The following is a 20,470-nucleotide window of genomic DNA, read 5'->3' as shown; positions in this document are numbered from 1 at the left end:
ATAGGTTCTATTTTAGGTGTTATTTTATTTAATTGATTATATTTAATGTCCATTTTAATGTGTAAAACACTTCATCTCATCAACGTGGGCTTAACATGTTGTTGCCAGTCCAGCCCGCTTATATTTTGTAGCCTTGGCCCAAAAGCACCAAAAATTTTCATATTTTTTTTTATCATTATAATACAGTTTAATCACTAAGCAATGTTAATGTACTAGAAGATATAGATTTTGTCATTCTTGTGAGTAAATTAATATGAAACATTTACCATCAAATTCATTTTTTTCTTAATTATTTTTCAATATTTTCAATTAAATTATTAAATATTTAAAATTTTTGTATATCCTTAATTATAAGTATTTGTCATTTAATATTTTTCTGAGTTGTTATTCTATCTTCTTATTTATGCTTACTTAAAAAACGTAAGATTTTAAAATCAGTATAAAATAATATTACATTAATGTAAAACAATAAATGACATTGATGCTACTTCTACAAATGTCAAGGGATTATTGTTGTGATTATCTAGATGACAGAAATAGTTCCTTATTAACCAATACGTTTATAAAAAAAATATATTTGATCACAATATAATAATTACTTATCTCAGTTAATAAAATAAACTCAATTAAAAAATATTAAAAAAATAACGTTGAATAAAACAAAAAATAAATCTTAAAAAAATTAAAATCAAACTCAACTAAATTATTTATTTTTAAAACATGAGTTTTTATAATTTTTAAACCAAATTAAATTCATTTTAAGACAAAAAAAACATTAATTAAATAATAAATAATAAATGTTAGTTGTTACAATTATGTTAAAAAACAAAAAAAAATGTTATTTTAATTTTCAATAAATGATATCCAAATTTACTCTTTCCAATTTTAAATATAAATAATTTTTTTAGACTAATTTTTATTATTTTTGGCATTAGTTGCCTTTTTATGTTTTTAATTATTTTAGCATGAAAATACTAAGTTTTATAAATTACTGTTTTATTTTTCATGCTAACATTGAATAATGAAATATTTAATTTAAAAAAATTAAAAATACATTGCTATTATTATCTGTTAATTAACTATTTAAAATAATTTTATAAAATATTTCAATTATAGATAAATTTAATATTATCAACTAATTACCTGATAAATATAAAATGATTACAAATGTCTTATACTTTTGAGACATGGAGTAAATAATAATTCTCTCCTTTAAAATGTATTTTTTAGTTTTCTATGTTAATTTCTTAACCATGGTGTTTAGTTTCTTAAAATTACATTTCTAACAATATTTCTACGAAACACTAAAAATAATGAGTACATAATTATTTTCATCAAAAGATTATAGAGTTAAAAATATATTTTTATTATTTTCATACTATAAAATATTTGAGTCAAATTAAAATAATTGGGTTGAATATGATTTTGGTTCTTTTAACTTTAAGTGGAAATTGAAATTAATTCATCTTTAAAATTTTGGACTACTTTAGACTTTTATCTTTAAAACTGTTTGGATTCATTCTTTTAAGTTTATTTAACATTTAAAAAATATTTCATGATAGACACATTTTTTTTACCTTTAGTTGAGAAATAGGTATGAAACGTCAAATAAAGTTTTGAAGAGATACTAATTCCAATTTTTACTTAAATTTAAGAACCCAAAAACATATTTAACCCTCATTCAAAATCAAAGTAATTTTTTATGTGGTCGAGATGATCCAATATATAGAAATAGAAAAATATATCAATATTTTACTCGAGAAATCTATTTCAAATTTGAAATATTTATCATAATAAAATATAAATAAATAAAATAAAGAAACTTTTATTTATATATATATATATATTGACATTTTTCAATAATATTTAGTTTCATTAATTATAATAAATTATCAAAAAAAATATTTAAAAATAACATTGATAATCTATGTGAGATATAAGTATATATTTTATTTGTGCTTTTTTTTTTTTGAACAACAAACAAGGAAAAAAATATAGAATGAAAAAAAGGGTTTATTAACGAAAAGATGATATAAATGAGAATAGGTATGCGTGTAACAAAAACATACCAAACTTCCTAACACGTCTCCTTAAACTCCAGGTGGGGGTGAGGATTGTAAGGAAAAATCACTTAGTTTATTCTTGAAAAGCATAAACAAATAGTCAAATGTTGGTTTGGTAAATGCATCAGCGATTTAGATACAAATTAGAATACGATGAATGAGAAGATGACGTTTTTGAACAAGATCATGAGTACAGTGAACATTAAGAGAAAAATGTTTGTTTTTTAAGAGCATTACAAGATTAGCGATAAGAATAACAAAAAAAAAAGATTATCATAGTACATTATTGAAATAGAAGATCGAGCAGTGAGCTCATGAAGTAAAGATAAACAATGCTTTTGGACTCAGCCTTGATGTTGCTTTTGGATACAATGTGTTGCATTTTCAACAACCAAGAGACTATTATCACCAAGATATATGTAGTAGCAAGTGGTTGATTAAGATCATCGACTCCCGATCAATGTTAGTGAAACCATAATAACTAGTACCAACAATATAAGTTAGCATCCTTTTAAACTGCCTTCTAGTGATGAAGTTGATAATTATGCATATATTGTAAGACTTTGTTAACAACATACGTGATGTCATGATGAGTGAAAATTAAATATTGAAGGGCATCCATAATTTGATGACAATTAGCCTTTTATAAGAGTTGTTGAACATATTAAGTTTGAGTGAGAAGAAGAGAGCAATTAAATTTCTAGTGGCTTTAATGCTGAGTAAGTATCGTAGCTTGCCAAGTTCTTTAAGCATGAAGGTTTGATTGAGAGTGGAGATAAGGGATTTTATGACTACAGGGTGAAGAACTTGTAATTAAAATATCATCAATGTTTATAAAAACAAACATAAAAGCAAGTAGTATGAATGATATTCATAAACAAAAAAGGGATAAGAGATGTCAAATTTAAAGTCTAATCGAACCAAAGTACTCACGAGCTTGTTATACTAAAACAAGATGTGCTTGTTTTAGACTATAGATAGGACAGACTTGTTTGGAAGAAAAAGATAAGTCCAGTATTAATGCATATATACAAGTTCATTAAGATCATTATTTAAGAAATCATTATTTACGTCAAGTTTTATTTACGTCAAGTTATGCAGTGACTATTTGTTTAAGACAACAAAAGCAAAACAACTTGAATGGTCACAAGTTTGACCATTATTGAGATACAACAAGGAATAAAAAATGAATGATATAATAATTGGTCACATATATTAGTATTGGAAGACAAAATCTCAGTATTATGAACTTGCATGAGAGGTTGAAAACCTTGATTGAATAGTTGCTAATAATCAATAACAACATGACCATATTTGTAATAAATTTAACATTAAGGTAAATTGTTAGAGAAATATTGAAAGTATGACTATTAGTAGAAAACATGACAAAGAAAAAAATTATACTATAAAATAACAAATAATATAAGAAAGAAAAAAACAACTGAAAAATTGATTAGACATGTATTCAGAAACATAATATCCTTCCTAACAATTTTGAAGTCAAAATACAAAATTGTTAATATATAAAATAAAATTTGAAATGAAATTTAACATATATTATATATAATATCTTAGAGGATATTTTCTGAAAGAAGTTTATTTTAATTATTTGATATCAAATGTATTACATATCGTAAAGATAATGTAAGATGAAAGAGTGACATCAACCTATCCATGTAATGTTTTATAGATTTCTCATGAATGAATAATACATTAATTATTTTGTTTTAAATTTTTTCTTTGAAAAAAAAGTTTCGTTTCTTTGATTTTGTACAAGGTTGTAGTTAAATAAGTCTGATTTAAAGAGGTTAAATACGGCATCGTAATCACAATCACAATCGAAGCCCAGATAATTCTTCACATATTGTGATAGGAAAAATATCCTCACTTTTCTACAAAACCAGACGAAGCTAAAGAGTGGCTCCGATTTCACCCTAACCAACCATCTCGCATCTCGCATCTCGCATCTCGCATCTCGCATCTTGCATCTTGCATATTGCATCTTGCATCGATCGCGATTCCACCATCGGAATCTGGAAGCGATGTCAACCTCGAGCCAGCACCAGTTCCGATACACTCAGACCCCCTCGAAGGTTCTGCACCTTCGCAACCTCCCCTGGGAATGCTCCGAGGAGGAACTCAAAGAGCTCTGCAAGCCCTTTGGTAAGATCGTCAACACCAAGTGCAATGTCGGCGCCAATCGCAACCAGGCTTTTGTTGAATTTGTAACTCTCTCTCCCCTCTTTCTCCTCTTACCGTTTTCAATAGTTCCTTAATTTTAGGGTTTTAAGCCATGCGTTTGTTGATTCGTGTGAACTTCAGCTCCGTGTAGCTGTTTCTGGCTTTTAGAATCCTCGAATTTTGTTTGCTATCGTGCTTTATTTCATTCTTTTGCTTAGGAGGATATCAGAATTAGGCCTCTCGTTTATATCCATTTTTTCTCTCATTTTCACTTGTTTTACTTCTGAAATAAATGTGTTGATTAATGTACATTTAAAAAATCACGGCTTCGATTAGCCTAGTAATGACACTCGCAATTGCATCCACTTATACACTGTCGTCCATGCATAAATTTGACCAATCTGTCCTATCATAGTGAATTGGGCAAAAAGTTTGGATGGCTAATAAAAAGTAAACCATTAATAATGTCTTAAAGAGTTAAGATGTTAACGGTTTTTGTGAGGAATGAAATTTTGGAGAGATTTTTTATGACAAAGGAAAAAAATATGTTCATGATACTGTTTTTTAGCATAGAGGTCGATTTTGTGGATACCAGTGATGACCAAATAGTACTGCTTGTTAGGATTAATAGTTGAGGTATTTGTCTTCATAGCCTTGGAACACCCATGATGTATCTAGATGGAGCCAAAAGTCTTGTTGCTTGAATTAACTCCATGCACTACTATGGCTGTTCAATTCTCTTTTATTTGAGATAGCTTCTCAAAGAAGCTTCCTTCCAATGTTTAGACTGAACCTATGTTATATTGCAAATAAATATTAAGATTTTCATCTAATAAAATTGTCTGGACTATAAACTTCTTTTTTTTTTTCGATTCTGTTCATCTGTTAGTTTGTCTTGAATCTTAATTAGTATTTTAAATGACTGCTGAGTGGTCAAGGATGTATTTTGTTTTCTTACGTTGTGATAGCTGGTCCTTTTTTTCTCTTATGATTCCTACTTGGGTTACTGAACTCTCAAGTATAAATGCCAGGTAGATCTAAATCAAGCCATTTCAATGGTTTCCTATTATGCTTCATCTTCAGAACCTGCTATGGTTCGTGGCAAAACTGTTTATATTCAGTATTCTAATAGACATGAAATTGTCAACAACAAAAGTCCTGGAGATATTCCTGGAAATGTCTTGCTGGTAACTATTGAAGGTGTGGAAGCTGGGGACGTAAGCATTGATGTTATCCATTTGGTAAGTGCGACTGAACTTTATTTCATTTCTCCAGTTCACTCGTGTTTGTGTGATTTTGCAAGATTCTTGTTTGATTTGACGATGTGAAAACAAAATCACAATCCCAATAAAAAAAGTTTATTCTTGAAGTAAACATCATGAAAACTCCTAATACAATACTCAGACAGTAACGTAAGGATGTAATTTTTTTTTTTCATGTTTAGTTAGCTTACAGAAATGTATCTCTTTCTGGATCACGTAATTATTTTTTTCCAATTTAGGAAGTTTGAAATGTTTAAATAATGTGGAATGGAATATGTAAAAAAAAGTGGAAGGAGTATTTTGAATGTGCTTTCATTTCTATAGAGATAAACTATTTTTCTTTGGAAAACCTTATAGTTGAATTTGATGGGCGAGGTTTTGGAGTTGAAAACCTGTTGAAAACAGAGACACTGTTCACACTACCTTTAGAAAATAGGTATGTCCAGTGGGATCATTGCAGGACCTTTTACTACGTATAATCGTTTTAAATGTAAAAACATAGTTTAAATTGATTTTTTCTTAATTTTCTTTTGTTTTATCCAGTGGGAAGCATTGAAGTCTTATGTAAATCTTTCATTCTCACAGTTGCATCTTTTTCTTTTCCTTTTTGGGAGGGCAAAGTTTTCGCATGAAGTAGTGTTCAGAAAGTTTTAATACCTTTTATTCCTATATAGTATCTTTTTTTTTTTTTTTTCATTTAATAATACGATCTTTTATCTTTTGCCCTTGTTATTTAGAGTTAGACAGAATCCTGATTAAATCATATATCAATTTTTACTGAAATCGGTTGAACCACAGATGGTGATCTCTCATATTTAGATACTTTTGTTGGAGACAGTTTGGAATATTTGTCATGTACGTCATACACCTTTCTAACGTCACGCATATAAGTACAGGTGTCATTCTGCACTTATTTCTTATTTGTTTGGAGCTTATTTTTCCTTCCTGACATTGCTCTTGATTGTAACATCTTTGAAGGTTTTTTGGATTGTCTGCTGAACTATAATCTTCCAACATTTCCATTTAACGAATAACCAAATAATGATTAAGGTGAAAATAATATGGTGTATGAACTAGTTCTTTATTCTTTATTCAGGTGTTTTCTGCTTTTGGCTTTGTTCACAAAATCGCAACATTTGAAAAGACTGCAGGTTTCCAGGTTAGTAAATTATCATTTGCTCTACTTCAAAATGTCCCTTCCCGATTCAATTCTAGTGTTGACAATGTTTAATGCCATGCCAGGCTCTGATTCAGTTCACTGATGCTGAAACTGCTTCTGCTGCTAGGGATGCACTGGATGGAAGAAGCATACCAAGGCAAGTAGTGTTTGTGTGTTTTCTTCTTATTCTTCAAACCCATCTTTGATTTGGCTAAAGTTTGATAAGTAATAATTTTGCTGATTCACTTATGCTTTGGTATGTAGATACCTACTTCCAGCCCATGTTGGTTCTTGTAATTTACGTATTTCATACTCAGCACATAAAGATCTGAATATCAAATTCCAATCAAATCGCAGCAGGTAATGATTGAAGTAAAGACAATCATCATATATTATTGTTTAGTTGTTTTAACACTGTCTTCCGCTCAGGAACTTAAGCTAATTGTGAAAACTATTGCATGTTATTTTTGTGGTGTTCTCTATTTTGCTAATTGATACGTGTGCTTTTATCCTCTAGGGCTTACCGAAGCTTGGTAGTCAGGATACAGTTGACTTGCCATGACCACTTAGTAATTTTCTTGATCATTTTCCAACTGTTTGATGCATTTACTGTCAATGTTATTGAAACCATTGTTCTTATGTTATTGAAATGTGTTGGCAAATTTTTTCTTTAGTGGGTTTTGTTATATCGTGTTGACAATTCAATACTAATTATTTGTGGTTGTCGTCAATCTAATCTGTTTTTCATCTTTGCTCTGGAGGCTACCCTGAAGTTTGCAATGTGTCTCTGGGTCATAATTATAGTTGTGGAAGCAGCTTCTACTTGTGTCATTTTAGTTTTTCAGTTGAAAAAACAGTGGTTTTTTGTTACATCTGAGATCAACTGGCTATGAGGTGTTACTTTCAAACATATCTGTATATTAGCTGAAATCATTGTTTTTTGTTTGTCTTGGGGCACAAAATTTGAATTATTATTTCCTAATCCTGCTCACAATCTAGATATCAGGAAGAATTTAAGAAATGAAAGTTTGTAATTGCCAAATCTTGTGACCGCTATGATTGAATTTATTTTTTTACATAATATTTTCAGTTTCAGGTGAACATTTCTGTCAAAACAATTTGACATAGTGACACTCAAACTCCAAGAAATTGTTAGTGAGTCATAGTTACATGAATAATCAATAAGCATGTATTGTGAAATTAGCGTGTCATCTATTAGTCTATTTAACACGATAGTATCACATAAATTTAACAGGCTTGTTTACCACTATTGTCGATTAAAATTTTGCCAGTGAAACGTTGTGGTTCCTTGCCTCAAGACTCTAGCGAGATTACTATGTTTGTTTAATTTTGACATTTGGTTTCTAAAGCATTGATTCAAGCATAACTTTTTCTCAATGTGCACAGCTAAATTTCTATTTTCTATTTTCTTACTAGTCTTCCTGTCAATAACGAGTATTATTTTCTTCATGACATTTCAGGGACTACACAAATCCTATGCTTCCCGTTAACTATACTGCTATTGAAGGGACAGTACAGGTGATTTGTTGTGTTATGCTTTAATACATTCTGCTTTTACTATTGTATGCTCTGACAAACATATATTCTTCAGACGGCTATAGGCCCAGATGGGAAGAGGAAAGAACCTGAAAGCAATGTGCTTTTGGCTTCCATTGAAAATATGCAGTATGCTGTTACTGTTGATGTCCTTCATACTGTAAGATTTTGTGCTTTTCTGTAAAACTTCCAAATTCTTAAGTGATTTATACTCTACAGTCTAAACATCATTGGGTAATCTCTACAGGTCTTCTCTGCATTTGGAACTGTCCAGAAAATTGCTATATTTGAAAAGAATGGTCAAACTCAGGCACTAATTCAGTACCCTGGTATTACTCATGCAACTTTTACTCCTTGCACTAGTACATTGTGATATATATATATATATATATATATATATATATATATATATATATATATATATATATATACACCTTTTATTTTATTTTTTATTTTAAAAAAAATTACCTTTTAAAAAATATATAATAAAAGGTAATAACTATCCATTTACATTTACACGTGGACCAATCATAAGACAAATAAATACTTTTTTTTTTATTTTAAATTAAATTTTAAAATTATTAAAATACCATTGAATATATCGTTAGTTTTTTTTTTTAACAAAGACTTTTTCGTAACCTAAAACTTGATACACTCTACTAAAATATACCAACTAAAAAAGTCTTTGTGTAAATTAGCAAATCCCATATATATATATATATATATGTGTGTGTGTGTGTGTATGTATGTATGTATGTATGTAAAATATTAAAATTTATACACCTGCTTCCGCATAAATGAGAGGTTTCTTTGCCTGTGGTGGATTTTGGGTAAGGGAACATTAGAGTCCTTGGAATAGGAATACAGTGTTTATGCACCTGAGGTTTGACTGTTTGTTTTAATTCTATTATATATCTCATTCTTTATTGTTATTATTTCATTAATCAATGCTTTCATTTTCCCCACCCAATGTTGAATGTGGATAATGTTTGTTACTAATAGGTAGACATTAATTATGGTACTTTAGGGTTTTTAGATAAGATGCACGCGCTCATGTTACTTTAGAAGAACTTCAGTTAATGACACAAAATAAACTGGTCACTTATTGAGCCTCCTTCTCTAGTATTATTTTGCTATCTGAAGATTTCTTATGCACCCGTTGTTCTTTTTCATTTTTTTCATATAATATTGGATTGTTTTGATAATTTTTTTTTCACTCATACTTTTGTGTCATAGTCTTGCAGATTAGGGTCCACATCATAGGTTACATTCAACACGTTTAAATGTAATTTCAGGGAATGGAAGTGGGTGGGTAGCAGTACATACTAGCCCTCCCATCCCCTGTATCATGATGAGCATTTTTTTTTTTTTGTCTTGATTGTGGGTGTACATTTTTTTGGCAGATGTAATTACGGCAGCAGCTGCTAGAGAAGCTTTAGAGGGGCATTGCATATATGATGGTGGCTATTGTAAGCTTCATCTATCATACTCTCGTCATACTGATCTCAATGTAAAGGTATAAAAATATGTGTTTTTGAGTTAATGTTCATGAGTGGGAAAAATGAAAAAGGGGGGAAAATTAAAGATATCGTTAGAAGCAATGTGGACACTTGATCGGAAAGAGATTTGATTCTTAAACGTATGCTTCTTGACACTTGATTGACCTACCTTTTATAATAATTTGTTGATGACAGTTGAATAATTATCCCAATTCTAAGTGTTATATTATGTAATACGTTTTGTTTGTAGGCTTTCAGTGACAAAAGTAGAGACTATACCGTGCCAGATCCTAGCCTGCTTGCAGCCCAAGGTTCTGCAACAGCTTGGCAAAATCCACAGGCTGCACCCATGTACCCTGGCAATGGTCCTGCTTATCACACTCAAGTTCCTGGTGGCCAAGTGCCATCATGGGATCCATCCCTCCAGGCGGTTAGACCTAGTTACATATCTGCACCTGGTACTTTTCCTGTACAAACAGGTACCGTTCCTCCAATGCCATCTTATGCTCCAGCAGCAGCCATGCCCGCAGCTTCCTCACCTCTTGCACAAAGCAGCCCCATTGGTCATAATGCAAATCCAATGGGAATCTCTCAGTCTGGGGTTCCACCCAATGTAAATTTACAGCCCAGTGGCGCTCCTGGTTCCTCACCTATCATGCAGACCAGCCAAGCGGCTCAACCAAATGCAAGACCTGATGGTGCTTCACCTCCTGGTCAACATTATTATGCTTAGAAAGCCAGTTTTACAGTTTTACTGTCACATGAATGAAAGGAAAATGGTTTTGGGGGGAAGAAGAATGATAGTATGATAAATTTGGAAACTTCATCAGGCATCATCATCGTTGTTTTTGAATGATGTAATTTTATTTGCAAAGAAAGCTCCGAAATAGTTGATCTCTTACCCTCTTTTGAAATTCTTGCCTTCCATTGAATACTCACTGGGAGTGGAGGTGTTAAAATATTTTTCTCCGCTCAAGGTAACTTAGAACTAACAAAAATCAAATGCATGTGGATTTTGGACAATTCAGTTTTGTCCCATCGATGAAACTAAGGGGTTTTTATTTTATTGGGGGCCCTGTATGCTGCAAAATCATTGTTCGCGTTTTGCAAGGATATTTTCCCCACTTCTCAAAAAACCGAATAGATTAGACTAACGTGTCAACTTCTTTTAGAAAAGGAAACTATAAAAAGATTAATCTAATTTATGTACATAAAGTTATTCCATGTTTTGTGCTGTGGTCGGTGAGGTCAAAGTTACCACCAATCAGTTTCCAGATGCTGCAACCATCAAAGTTCTGTAATTTAGAACGGGAAAATGTCTAGCTGTCAATGATTTGAAATATAACCTAAAGTTGCCTGAAACAGCACACACACTAACAAGCAATCAACAAATATCAAGTTTTAAAGTCCTTCATATAGAAAAAAATGAAAAGCCCTGTGTGTTCTTTAATAGAAGCACTTTTTTTTCTTCTGCATTTACTGATTAATTAGATTTCAGGACCTTTTGTAATTACTCAGATACTTAATCAACACTATACACGTGTATTTGCCATTGATCTTTATAATGAATTCACAACAAGACTGTAATTTTTGGATCGATCATCAGAAATATAATTCTTTCAATTATATACTTTTTAGTTCCAAGATCCAAATGCAGTACTTTATGAACACAATTTTGCTCAAACAAGGAAAGTTTGGTACGATAATAATGCGATTGATTGTACCCAAATAAAAAGGAAGCGAAAAGTTGCAAAAAGAGAATGTAATGCATAACAACATAACAGAAGAGAACAGAACAGAACACATAGGCATGTGCGAGTCGAAGGTGTAGAAGAAGGTACGTGACAAGGTCATGTTTTGATTATGGGTCATGTTCCATTATGATGGTACACTGTCATTGTCTTTAAATAATGGTTTTAAATGCAGAGAGGGACTACTCCACAGTGCACTTTCTCTCTCTCCTAGTAACACCATCCATCTCTGCAACAAAGCAAAACTGACCCATTGCTTATCAGATTCTTCTCTACGCTGTATTGACATAGATAGTATCGTACGCGTAGTTTGCACCCTTTGCTGAAGACACTTCTGAAAGCAACTGCTATGACAACGTTAGATCTCGTATTTTACTAATTTAACTGCAAAATTATATTTAATAACATTAATACTGCTGTCAAATAGCTTCCACTAAGCTTATAAGTTTATGTTATAATACAAGCATAGTCTCACATAGAATAAAATAAGAAATAGATATGAATTTATATATATATAAAATATAAAATATTCTGATAAAATATCTTTTGAAAAAGAATTATAATATTAAGGCTTAACCATTCATTTACTTCATATTGTTGGCAATGAAGATAAAACGTCCCTACAAATTAAGTTTAGGATATCAAGACATTGATTGCAGTCATTCTTATCACATGGAGTCTTATTGTATATTGAAAATAATATATGAAGCATGTGTTTCTTGCTCTTATTGATTTTAGTTTCAAAAGACACTTATTATAATAAAACTTAACTATTCATATACTTCAATTTCGTACAATAACAATACCAGGTTTGATTTGAATTAAGTTTATGGGATAAAGACTAAGATTAAATAACTACTATTGGAATCTCTGTTTATGTTAATTTTAGCCTCAAATGACACTTAATTATTCAAAGCTTTGTAACTTTTTACTCTGATTCGATAGGAACATAATCAAAGATGAATAAAATATATGAATTGAATTAAATTATTACAATAATAAACTAATTTTTAAAAATTATTAGAATAAAATTAGAACTATATTATATAATATTTTAAATGATTTGAGTGGATGAAAATAATTCTTTTTTTAATTGTTTTAACTAATTCACTAATTGAGTAACTTTGACCAGATAAAATTATCTGTTATTTAGATTTATTTAATAATTCTGTGAGTGGATATTTTTTGTATACTTCTATGTAAAGTTTTGGGGGTTACCTCAAGCAAAAAGTAACTCCTTGCACTTTTTCGAGTCACGGGTACAAGATAAATTAACTTAATAATAAATTGAAAAATTATATTTTGAAACAATTTTTTTAAATATTTTGATATAATAGACATATTATATTTTTCACTGATTCATTATTTATTTATTAGTGTGTTCTCTAAATTCAATAAAAAAAAATAATATCTATATTATTTCAAAATATTATAAAAAAACATGTGTGAATAATATATCATTGTTTTGATAAATTTGAGATCCTGTGTACAAACATCATAGTGGTTTTGCAAAGTAAGCAGCGGGCAATTAATTGCTAATGATGAACATGAATAGTTTACAAAAGTGAATTGATATAAAGAGGACAAATAAATGTCTCTGATACTAAGGTTTATGATTTTTTCTTTTATTTTAATTAAGTTTAATAATAATAATAAATAGGAGTAATATTCAACTTTTTAAATTGAATATAAAAAAATACACACAACATACAAATTCATCCTTATATATATTTTATTGGATTAAATATGTTTTTAGTCCCTCTTTCAAATTAAGAAATTAAGGTACAATTTAGTCTTTCAACTTTATAAAACTTTGGTTTTAGTTTTTTTAACCAATTTTTTCATTATAGCATTTAGTAAAAAAATTTGAAAAATTTTGGTAAAAAGGACTAAAATAAGAGTTTTCTAAAGTTAAAAAATTAAATTATACCTTAGTTTGAAAGAGGTACTAAAATCAAAATCACCCCAAAATATAAAGACTAAAAACATATTTAACCCTTCTTTATTTGTTTTTAATACAATATACAATATAAAAAATACATACAAATTAATACATTTTTGTTTCATTTTTACTATGTTTTGTAATTATTTGACTTTTATTTAATTACTATTTAGTACTCTGATTTAGTATTCATATACTTATAATCTCTTTCTTAATATTTAAAATTACATAAAAATTATTAATATTTTTTTTACTATTAAATATTTAACGTTATTATGTTTATTTTGTGTATTTTTTTAATTTTTTTTAAAATATTTAATTAATATTTGTGTTGAGGAGGTTCGATAAATACATTTTCACATAAGATATTTGTTTTTGATATCACTCTAAAAATCTCTTACAAACAAAAATATGTGTATATAAATTAATATTTATCTCTTCTTTATCTAATGTAAAACTTTGTTAGTATCCAACAATTTATATACTCTGATCTACTCTAAATGTGAAAATGTGTATAATTTTAGTTCGGACAACAGAGGTGTAAATGATGATGAATATTTGATATTTCACTTGTAGCATTTTATTTCATAGTCTCAATCAACCTGCAACATATCGTTCTTCCTCCTGCTATGTTTGTCTCTTGTTGATTTAAGAATAAATCAATAAATTCTTTCATTAAAAAGTGGCAACAATTCCTTTTGTCTAACGATTCAGCCAAATTAATTAGCAAATTCAAATTAATTTAGTAAAAAGTAAAAGTTTTCAAAATACCCAGTTCAGATCCATATAATCAGATATGTAAGAATATATTTATTTTATTTTATTTTTTGCACATGACTCTATAAAAATATATATATACATTAATATATATATATATATATTGTACTGACAGAAAGTCAAGAAGCATAGACGAGTTACTGACCATAATAATAATATTAATAAAAGCAGAAACATAATTTTACAAGAAATGTAGCATTGAATAGACTTGGTGTGTAGTTGAATCAAAGGCATAAGAACAATAATAATAAAAAGTGATGAAAAATATATATTATAGGTATAAAGTTGCATGTGTCTGCATCAATGTGAAGGCTTATTAATTACTAAGCAGTGATTTATTTAATCCTTTCACATGCTCTAAACAGTGATTACCAAAAGTTCACGTTATTAACACAAAGTGTCCTTTCACATATTATTTAATGACTTTAACCGACACTCAGCCAAGCCCTATTATACATTCTATACTATTATGGCAACAAATCATCTTCTCTCATCTTCATATTTTATCAACCATATCACACATATAGGGAACTTATTGGATCGTTACTATATACATGAGAGGGGACAAAAAGCTCCTCCAAATTCCAATCATAAATTATGTTACCAAACTTCTATGCATGCAATTATTTTTCTTAACTCATTCTATAACTTCTCATTGCTCTTTATGCCATACAAAAATACAAAATCTTATTTATTTTTTAAAAATCTAATTCTGATTACTCATTTTCTATTGATTACATGAAGTCGTTAATTTAAACGTTAAAATGCTTATGATAGATATTCTTTCACACGACTTGGATAAGGAAAAGAGAAATCGAACAATACGATTTGAATAATGAAAGATTATTAGGAAGCTCATTGAGTGTTGAAAATAACTTCAAATGCTTTTAGTAAGAGATCTTAAGAAGAAATCGTGAATTGTATTTATTTTTAATGGAGATAAAGTTTAGAACGTGTTACAAAATGCAGACAGAAACGTCAAAAAAGATCCTATAAAGTTGAGGTTGTGTGGTAGGGCAAGAAGGGTTTGTCTTCCCATGTGAAAAAATAGCAAGATTGTATGAGTTAGACCCCACTTCATATGTGATCCTCTGCCGACGAAATGAACGAATCACAATGGCCAATCCTAAAACCTCTCTTTTAGCTTATTTAACTATCATCTTATGGATACATTAATTACATTGCATTACATGCATATCCGAAACAGTATAGGGTTCTTATTATTACTTAACCATGGCATTTGGTAACAATGCTTTATTCAGACTAACACTAAGTAACTTGTACACTTGGAATAAACATGAGCTAACCCATCAACGCCTTTCATTTGTGTAGGCTTAATGCTTTTGTGGTGTGTAGCAATTAAGTAGGTACTTGTGTCTGCAGATATATGAATAAATTTCACATGTTTGTATTTAATGACTAAGCAACTTTGCATGCATGCCAGCCAAACATCGTGTCTTTGCAGATTCTGGATCAGTAATGGCCTCTTCTATTAGGCCATAGCACACAGGTTAAAGGTACAATATACGGATTTCTTATCTTTCAAACAGATTATGAATTTATGATGATATATATATATATATGTGTGTGTATATATAATATATTGATTATGATCGTACCCTGTAGGTTATGTTTGCTGCATCTTGATTAATTGCTTCTTGATGCTAAGAGGAAATGAAGAAAAATCATTGAAGCTGAATGAATGAAAGGCTGAGGTTGAAGTTAGGATTCTTACATTGATAACAGAAGCAAATCAAATGCACTGTTTGTGGTTTTGTCATATTGCAATTTAAAGTTGACAAACGCCTTTCCTCGCATCCAATGTGTAAATGCCACTCATAAGAACGTTATCTTTGTTGTTATCTGATAAATAGTTATACCGAAATTTTTACCACCACTTATTCATTGACACTTTGGGTGACATTTATTACCATGCATCAAATTGTGCAAATAATTCAAGACAAAACAAGAGTAATTTCAGAGAATTTTTTTCTCGTGTAATCATTAGTAACTATTCCCTACATTTAATGGCTAGAATTCTGGTATCAGTACATAATTAGACACTGATAGGATAAACTTGTCAACTAGCATTAATACATGAAAAAGTGAGAAGAAAAACGTAACAATTAGAATGAATTCATGAACTTTAACTTTTCTAAGAAAATACCATTTTACTTGCTTTAATTTATGCATACTTTTAATTGATAAGAAAAACTTAATTCATCACTTTATCTTTGGTACATGTTCAGTTTCTGGATCAGGTGTCTAATCTATGCTTTTATTCTCAGATGACAAAAAATTCATCTAAAGAGGTTTTGTCATTTTCCACAAGAAAGATTTTATTGTTTCATTTCTAAAAAGGCTTCAGGTGAAAGAAAAAAGGGCTTTAGAAATAAGGTAGTAAACTTTTGCTTTCCGAAACAGATTGTGACTTGTTTGGACTAATTTAACAGCAGTAAAACTTGTGTGTGTGTGTGTTTTTATCTTGCAGGCAATTTGCAAGTTAGTTTAGTATGAGGAAAAGAAGATCTTAAATTCATAGCCTGCTATAGTGGACTCCAATTCCATTTGAATTGTATGAAACTGCTTTCACATTCCCGTTAAAAAAGCATAGTTTTCCACAAACCAGATTCCCTAGATCCCTTGCTCTCTCACAGTTTTCAGCATTTGCATGGTCCCAACAGCTCAAATGTGTCTATCTGTCTGTCAGGTTGATGTTGACTCTCCTCTATTTATTCCTTTCCAATTTCCCCTTCCATTTCCACAAACAACTTCCTTCAAGGTTCAGCTTCTTTGAACTGATTATCTTTCCTTTCACTCTCTTTTCATGTTCTCTTTCACTTTTTACATACTATTAACTACTCTACCTCTTCTTCACCTACTTGTAATTAATCAGACTTATTCATACTCCAATGATTCATTTATGCAGGAAAATGGCTCTTCTTGGATTTCTTCTGGGACTTTTCTACATGGTGTCACATGTCAAGGGCTACGGGGGTTGGACCAATGCACACGCCACTTTCTATGGAGGAGGTGACGCTTCTGGGACAATGGGTATGTTTTTCTGCACAAACGTAACTCACATTGTCGTTTTTACCATAAGTGTATACTTTAGCTTCTTAGCTTTAGCAACGTAGAGTAACATGTATATGTCTGAAATTGCAGGAGGGGCCTGTGGTTATGGAAATCTGTATAGCCAGGGTTATGGAACTGATACAACAGCACTGAGCACTGCACTGTTCAACAATGGTCTGAGCTGTGGTGCATGCTTTGAAATAAAATGTGTGAATGACCCACAATGGTGTCTTCCTGGATCCATCGTTGTCACTGCCACAAATTTCTGTCCACCCGGTGGTTGGTGTGACCCTCCCCAACACCACTTTGATCTGTCTCAACCTGTTTTCCAGCACATTGCTCAATATAGGGCCGGAATTGTTCCTGTAGTTTACAGAAGGTAACTACTATAACATTTATTCTTTACCACAAACGAAACTATGTTGAAGCTGAGATTTGTTTGTTCATGGATTTTGAAGGGTGAGATGCAGGAGAAAGGGTGGAATCAGGTTCACCATCAATGGCCACTCTTACTTCAATTTAGTCCTTGTGACCAATGTTGGAGGTGCTGGTGATGTGCATTCTGTATCCATCAAAGGGTCAAGAACCAGATGGCAAGCCATGTCTAGGAACTGGGGGCAAAACTGGCAAAGCAACTCCTACTTGAATGGGCAAAGCCTTTCCTTTGTAGTGACCACTGGCAACGGACACAGTGTGGTGTCATACAATGTTGCTCCAGCTGGTTGGTCCTTTGGGCAGACCTACACTGGAAGGCAGTTCAACTACTAACCAACCCTTTTCAATAATGTTCAGTAAGAATATTACAGGTCAAAGAACCTAGTTACACCCAGTATTGTAGAGGGATTAGTGTTGTGGGCTAAATATCAAGATCATTTAGTCCCTTCTTTATATATATCTATATATATATATGATTTGATTTACATGTATAGCAAGCATTTGCAGATGATGTGCTGGCTTAATTTATGCTATGCCTCAGCAAATGGAATCCTTGCTCTGTTGAGAAAGATAAATTGTAAGAAAAATTCTTGAATGTGTCCTTGTACTTTAGTTGCTGCTGAATGAATGATAAAAAGGAACACTTGCATGCATTCCTTTTAAGGGTGGTTGACAGAATGAGTGATTCAGGTTTGTGTTCTGATCTCTCGTGAACCAGATGTAATAATTTATTTGGCCAAAGTAAAGAACAGATGTTGTTCATTGTTATTACCCTCTTCTATTGCATGTATAAAGTATCATGTACTCTGCACCTTTTCTACTTTTCTTTCTTTTCATTTTTCTCTTGTCTTTCTTGCTTTCTGCTTCATAGCTAAAAACCAATTGCATTCCCCTAAAAGTGTGTAATCATGCCTTCATCTATTCATTATTTGAGGGGCTTCTCCTTAAAACCATTTTCATCTATTGCATCTTTCTCTTTTTGTCAGATGATTTCTGAAAAGTCAAATTCTCCTTATTTTGAAGCATCAAGTATAAATTAACAGAGTCAATGGATTTGGTTGTTCTGTAATGAGTCAAAAACATCCATTACTCGTAGAAAAATAGGTATATTGTGCACCAATCTCGCCAAGACTTATCATGTAAGAAAACTGATTTTTTTTTTAAGTAATAAAAATTAAACATAATAAATTGGTGAACTGTGCAGAAGAAAAAAGTGATACTTGAAAGGTAGATAGAGGTGTCCAGGCCCTACATTGCCTTGGCTCAGGCTTTTGAAAATACCTTCTCATAACGAGATACTTGTCATTATTTTATTAGTCTATTTGAATTTATGTTTAAAAAATATTTAAAACGATTCAATCACAAGCTGCTACGTATGTGTTGTCAAAAAATTATTAAAAAAGTGTTGTTAATTTTTTTTTTCCTTTTATGAATTATCTATTTATTTATTTAGCTCAGTTTATTGAATAAGGACAACTTCACTTTTTAAAAATTGATTTAATTAATGAGTTAGTTGTTTAATAAGATGGTTTCGTTTATTTTAGTTTTTTTTATTATTTTTGGATTCAATTTAGTTTATCAATTTTTAAAATATTTAATTTAATTAATAAAAAGACTACATTAAACTAAAAAATAATAAGAAAACTAAATTATTAATTAAGTCTTAAAAACGACATGAAGTTTATATGCAACTAAGTAATACATAACATTAAAAATCAAACACAAAATTTGTTTATTAACATTCTGAAGCTTCAAATAATACCAAATAAATTATAAATTTAATTAATAATTTGATATTTATTATCCATTTTTATCAAATTTGTATCGAGATGACAATGATTGTAAATGTGAAAGGATAGATAACGGAATTGTGTCATCTCAAAGTAAATAAAGAGTTTGAGAAGAAAAATATTTAGAAACATAAATTTTATTTGTGAAAGATGTATAGCTGTCTCCATTTGACCATTTATATCTCTTTAAAGTGCATCATTTTCTTTTTTTTTTATGGTCAAAACCATTTTCATGAATCCACTTTGTGTTCCCACTGAAAATAAAATGGACCACCAATCACTCATCTAATTAAGATCACTCATGTCTCTCAAATTTGCTTCAAAGTCACACTCTACAGTATTATAATTTCTTTTACAATATTATACAACATTTAACTTTCTTTATTTTGTAAATGTATATTTTTACTATAAATAAGTTGTTTGTTTTTAGAAAAATAGTAGCAAAAGGTGAGAATGTTATCAAAATAAAATAGTTTAGAATATATATATAAATTTATATTGATTTATTTTAATCCAAACAAAGTAACACTCCACCGGAAAAATATTGAGTAAACGACCAAATTCATAATGAAAATACGAGACTGTATCTTTCAGTAATACGTGACGAAAGAAGTATATTGATAGTGTAGAGTTAATTTTATGCTAAATTTAGAGATTTTTAAATTAGATTTTTGAACCACTGGAATTTTATTTTTTACCAATGTGGTCCCTCTCTTTTTCTTAATAATAGAAATTTTCTTTTTCACCTCCATTCCATGCTTTCTTTCTACATTCAAAATTATTTTTGAATATTCGCACTTTATTCTTCTGGTTTAACCTTTTTTTTTTTACGGATTTTGCAATTTAAATATCAAAAGTACCTTTTAATCTGAAAATAATTTTTTAAGGTATTTTTGACTTTTAAATTATGCAATCATTTGACCTTTAGGTTACACAATCTTGTGCTTTTATGGTGTTGTTATTTTTGTGGTTGGCATTA

At 30.1% G+C, this 20,470-nt stretch overlaps 2 protein-coding genes across 4 annotated transcripts; both read left to right on the top strand.

Annotated features, from left to right (window-relative positions):
• Window positions 1–3,882: 3,882 nt before the first annotated feature.
• LOC106759171 (polypyrimidine tract-binding protein homolog 1) lies at window positions 3,883–10,623 on the top strand. 3 transcript variants are annotated; one of them, XR_002667597.1, is made up of 10 exons: window positions 3,883–4,288; window positions 5,276–5,485; window positions 6,603–6,665; window positions 6,749–6,822; window positions 6,930–7,025; window positions 8,147–8,204; window positions 8,278–8,382; window positions 8,470–8,551; window positions 9,626–9,861; window positions 9,972–10,114. XR_002667597.1 is itself a non-coding variant. In XM_014642197.2 (10 exons), exons 1-10 carry the CDS (start codon window positions 4,106–4,108, stop codon window positions 9,980–9,982), a joined length of 948 nt encoding a protein of 315 aa, XP_014497683.1. In that variant the 5' UTR covers window positions 3,883–4,105; the 3' UTR covers window positions 9,983–10,115. The 3 variants fall into 3 exon arrangements, 2 of the variants coding, with proteins under 2 accessions (XP_014497683.1, XP_014497682.1); XM_014642197.2 differs by having other exon boundaries at window positions 9,626–9,691; window positions 9,972–10,115; XM_014642196.2 differs by having other exon boundaries at window positions 3,884–4,288; window positions 9,626–9,738; window positions 9,972–10,623.
• Window positions 10,624–16,866: 6,243 nt separating this feature from the next.
• On the top strand, window positions 16,867–18,472 carry LOC106759172 (expansin-A1). The gene is made up of 4 exons (XM_014642200.2): window positions 16,867–16,973; window positions 17,121–17,245; window positions 17,357–17,645; window positions 17,725–18,472. The coding sequence occupies exons 1-4, from the start codon at window positions 16,906–16,908 to the stop codon at window positions 18,032–18,034; spliced, it is 792 nt and encodes a 263-aa protein (XP_014497686.2). The 5' UTR covers window positions 16,867–16,905; the 3' UTR covers window positions 18,035–18,472.
• The last annotated feature ends 1,998 nt before the right edge of the window (window positions 18,473–20,470 follow it).

The sequence above is a fragment of the Vigna radiata genome, chromosome 4 (genome assembly GCF_000741045.1).
Source record: "Vigna radiata var. radiata cultivar VC1973A chromosome 4, Vradiata_ver6, whole genome shotgun sequence".
Lineage (NCBI taxonomy): Eukaryota > Viridiplantae > Streptophyta > Magnoliopsida > Fabales > Fabaceae > Vigna > Vigna radiata.
This window is presented reverse-complemented; position numbering and strand designations above follow the sequence as displayed.

Excerpts from the sequence above, each read along its gene's own strand:
- LOC106759171 (XM_014642196.2), top strand. The coding sequence starts at position 4,106 with ATGTCAACCTCGAGCCAGCACCAGTTCCGATACACTCAGACCCCCTCG. Across the intron at positions 8,383-8,469 it reads CTGTTGATGTCCTTCATACT|GTCTTCTCTGCATTTGGAAC; the intron begins GTAAGATTTTGT and ends TAATCTCTACAG. Across the intron at positions 8,552-9,625 it reads GGCACTAATTCAGTACCCTG|ATGTAATTACGGCAGCAGCT; the intron begins GTATTACTCATG and ends TTTTTTTGGCAG.
- LOC106759172 (XM_014642200.2), top strand. The coding sequence starts at position 16,906 with ATGTTGACTCTCCTCTATTTATTCCTTTCCAATTTCCCCTTCCATTTC. Across the intron at positions 16,974-17,120 it reads CACAAACAACTTCCTTCAAG|GAAAATGGCTCTTCTTGGAT; the intron begins GTTCAGCTTCTT and ends TCATTTATGCAG. Across the intron at positions 17,246-17,356 it reads TGACGCTTCTGGGACAATGG|GAGGGGCCTGTGGTTATGGA; the intron begins GTATGTTTTTCT and ends CTGAAATTGCAG.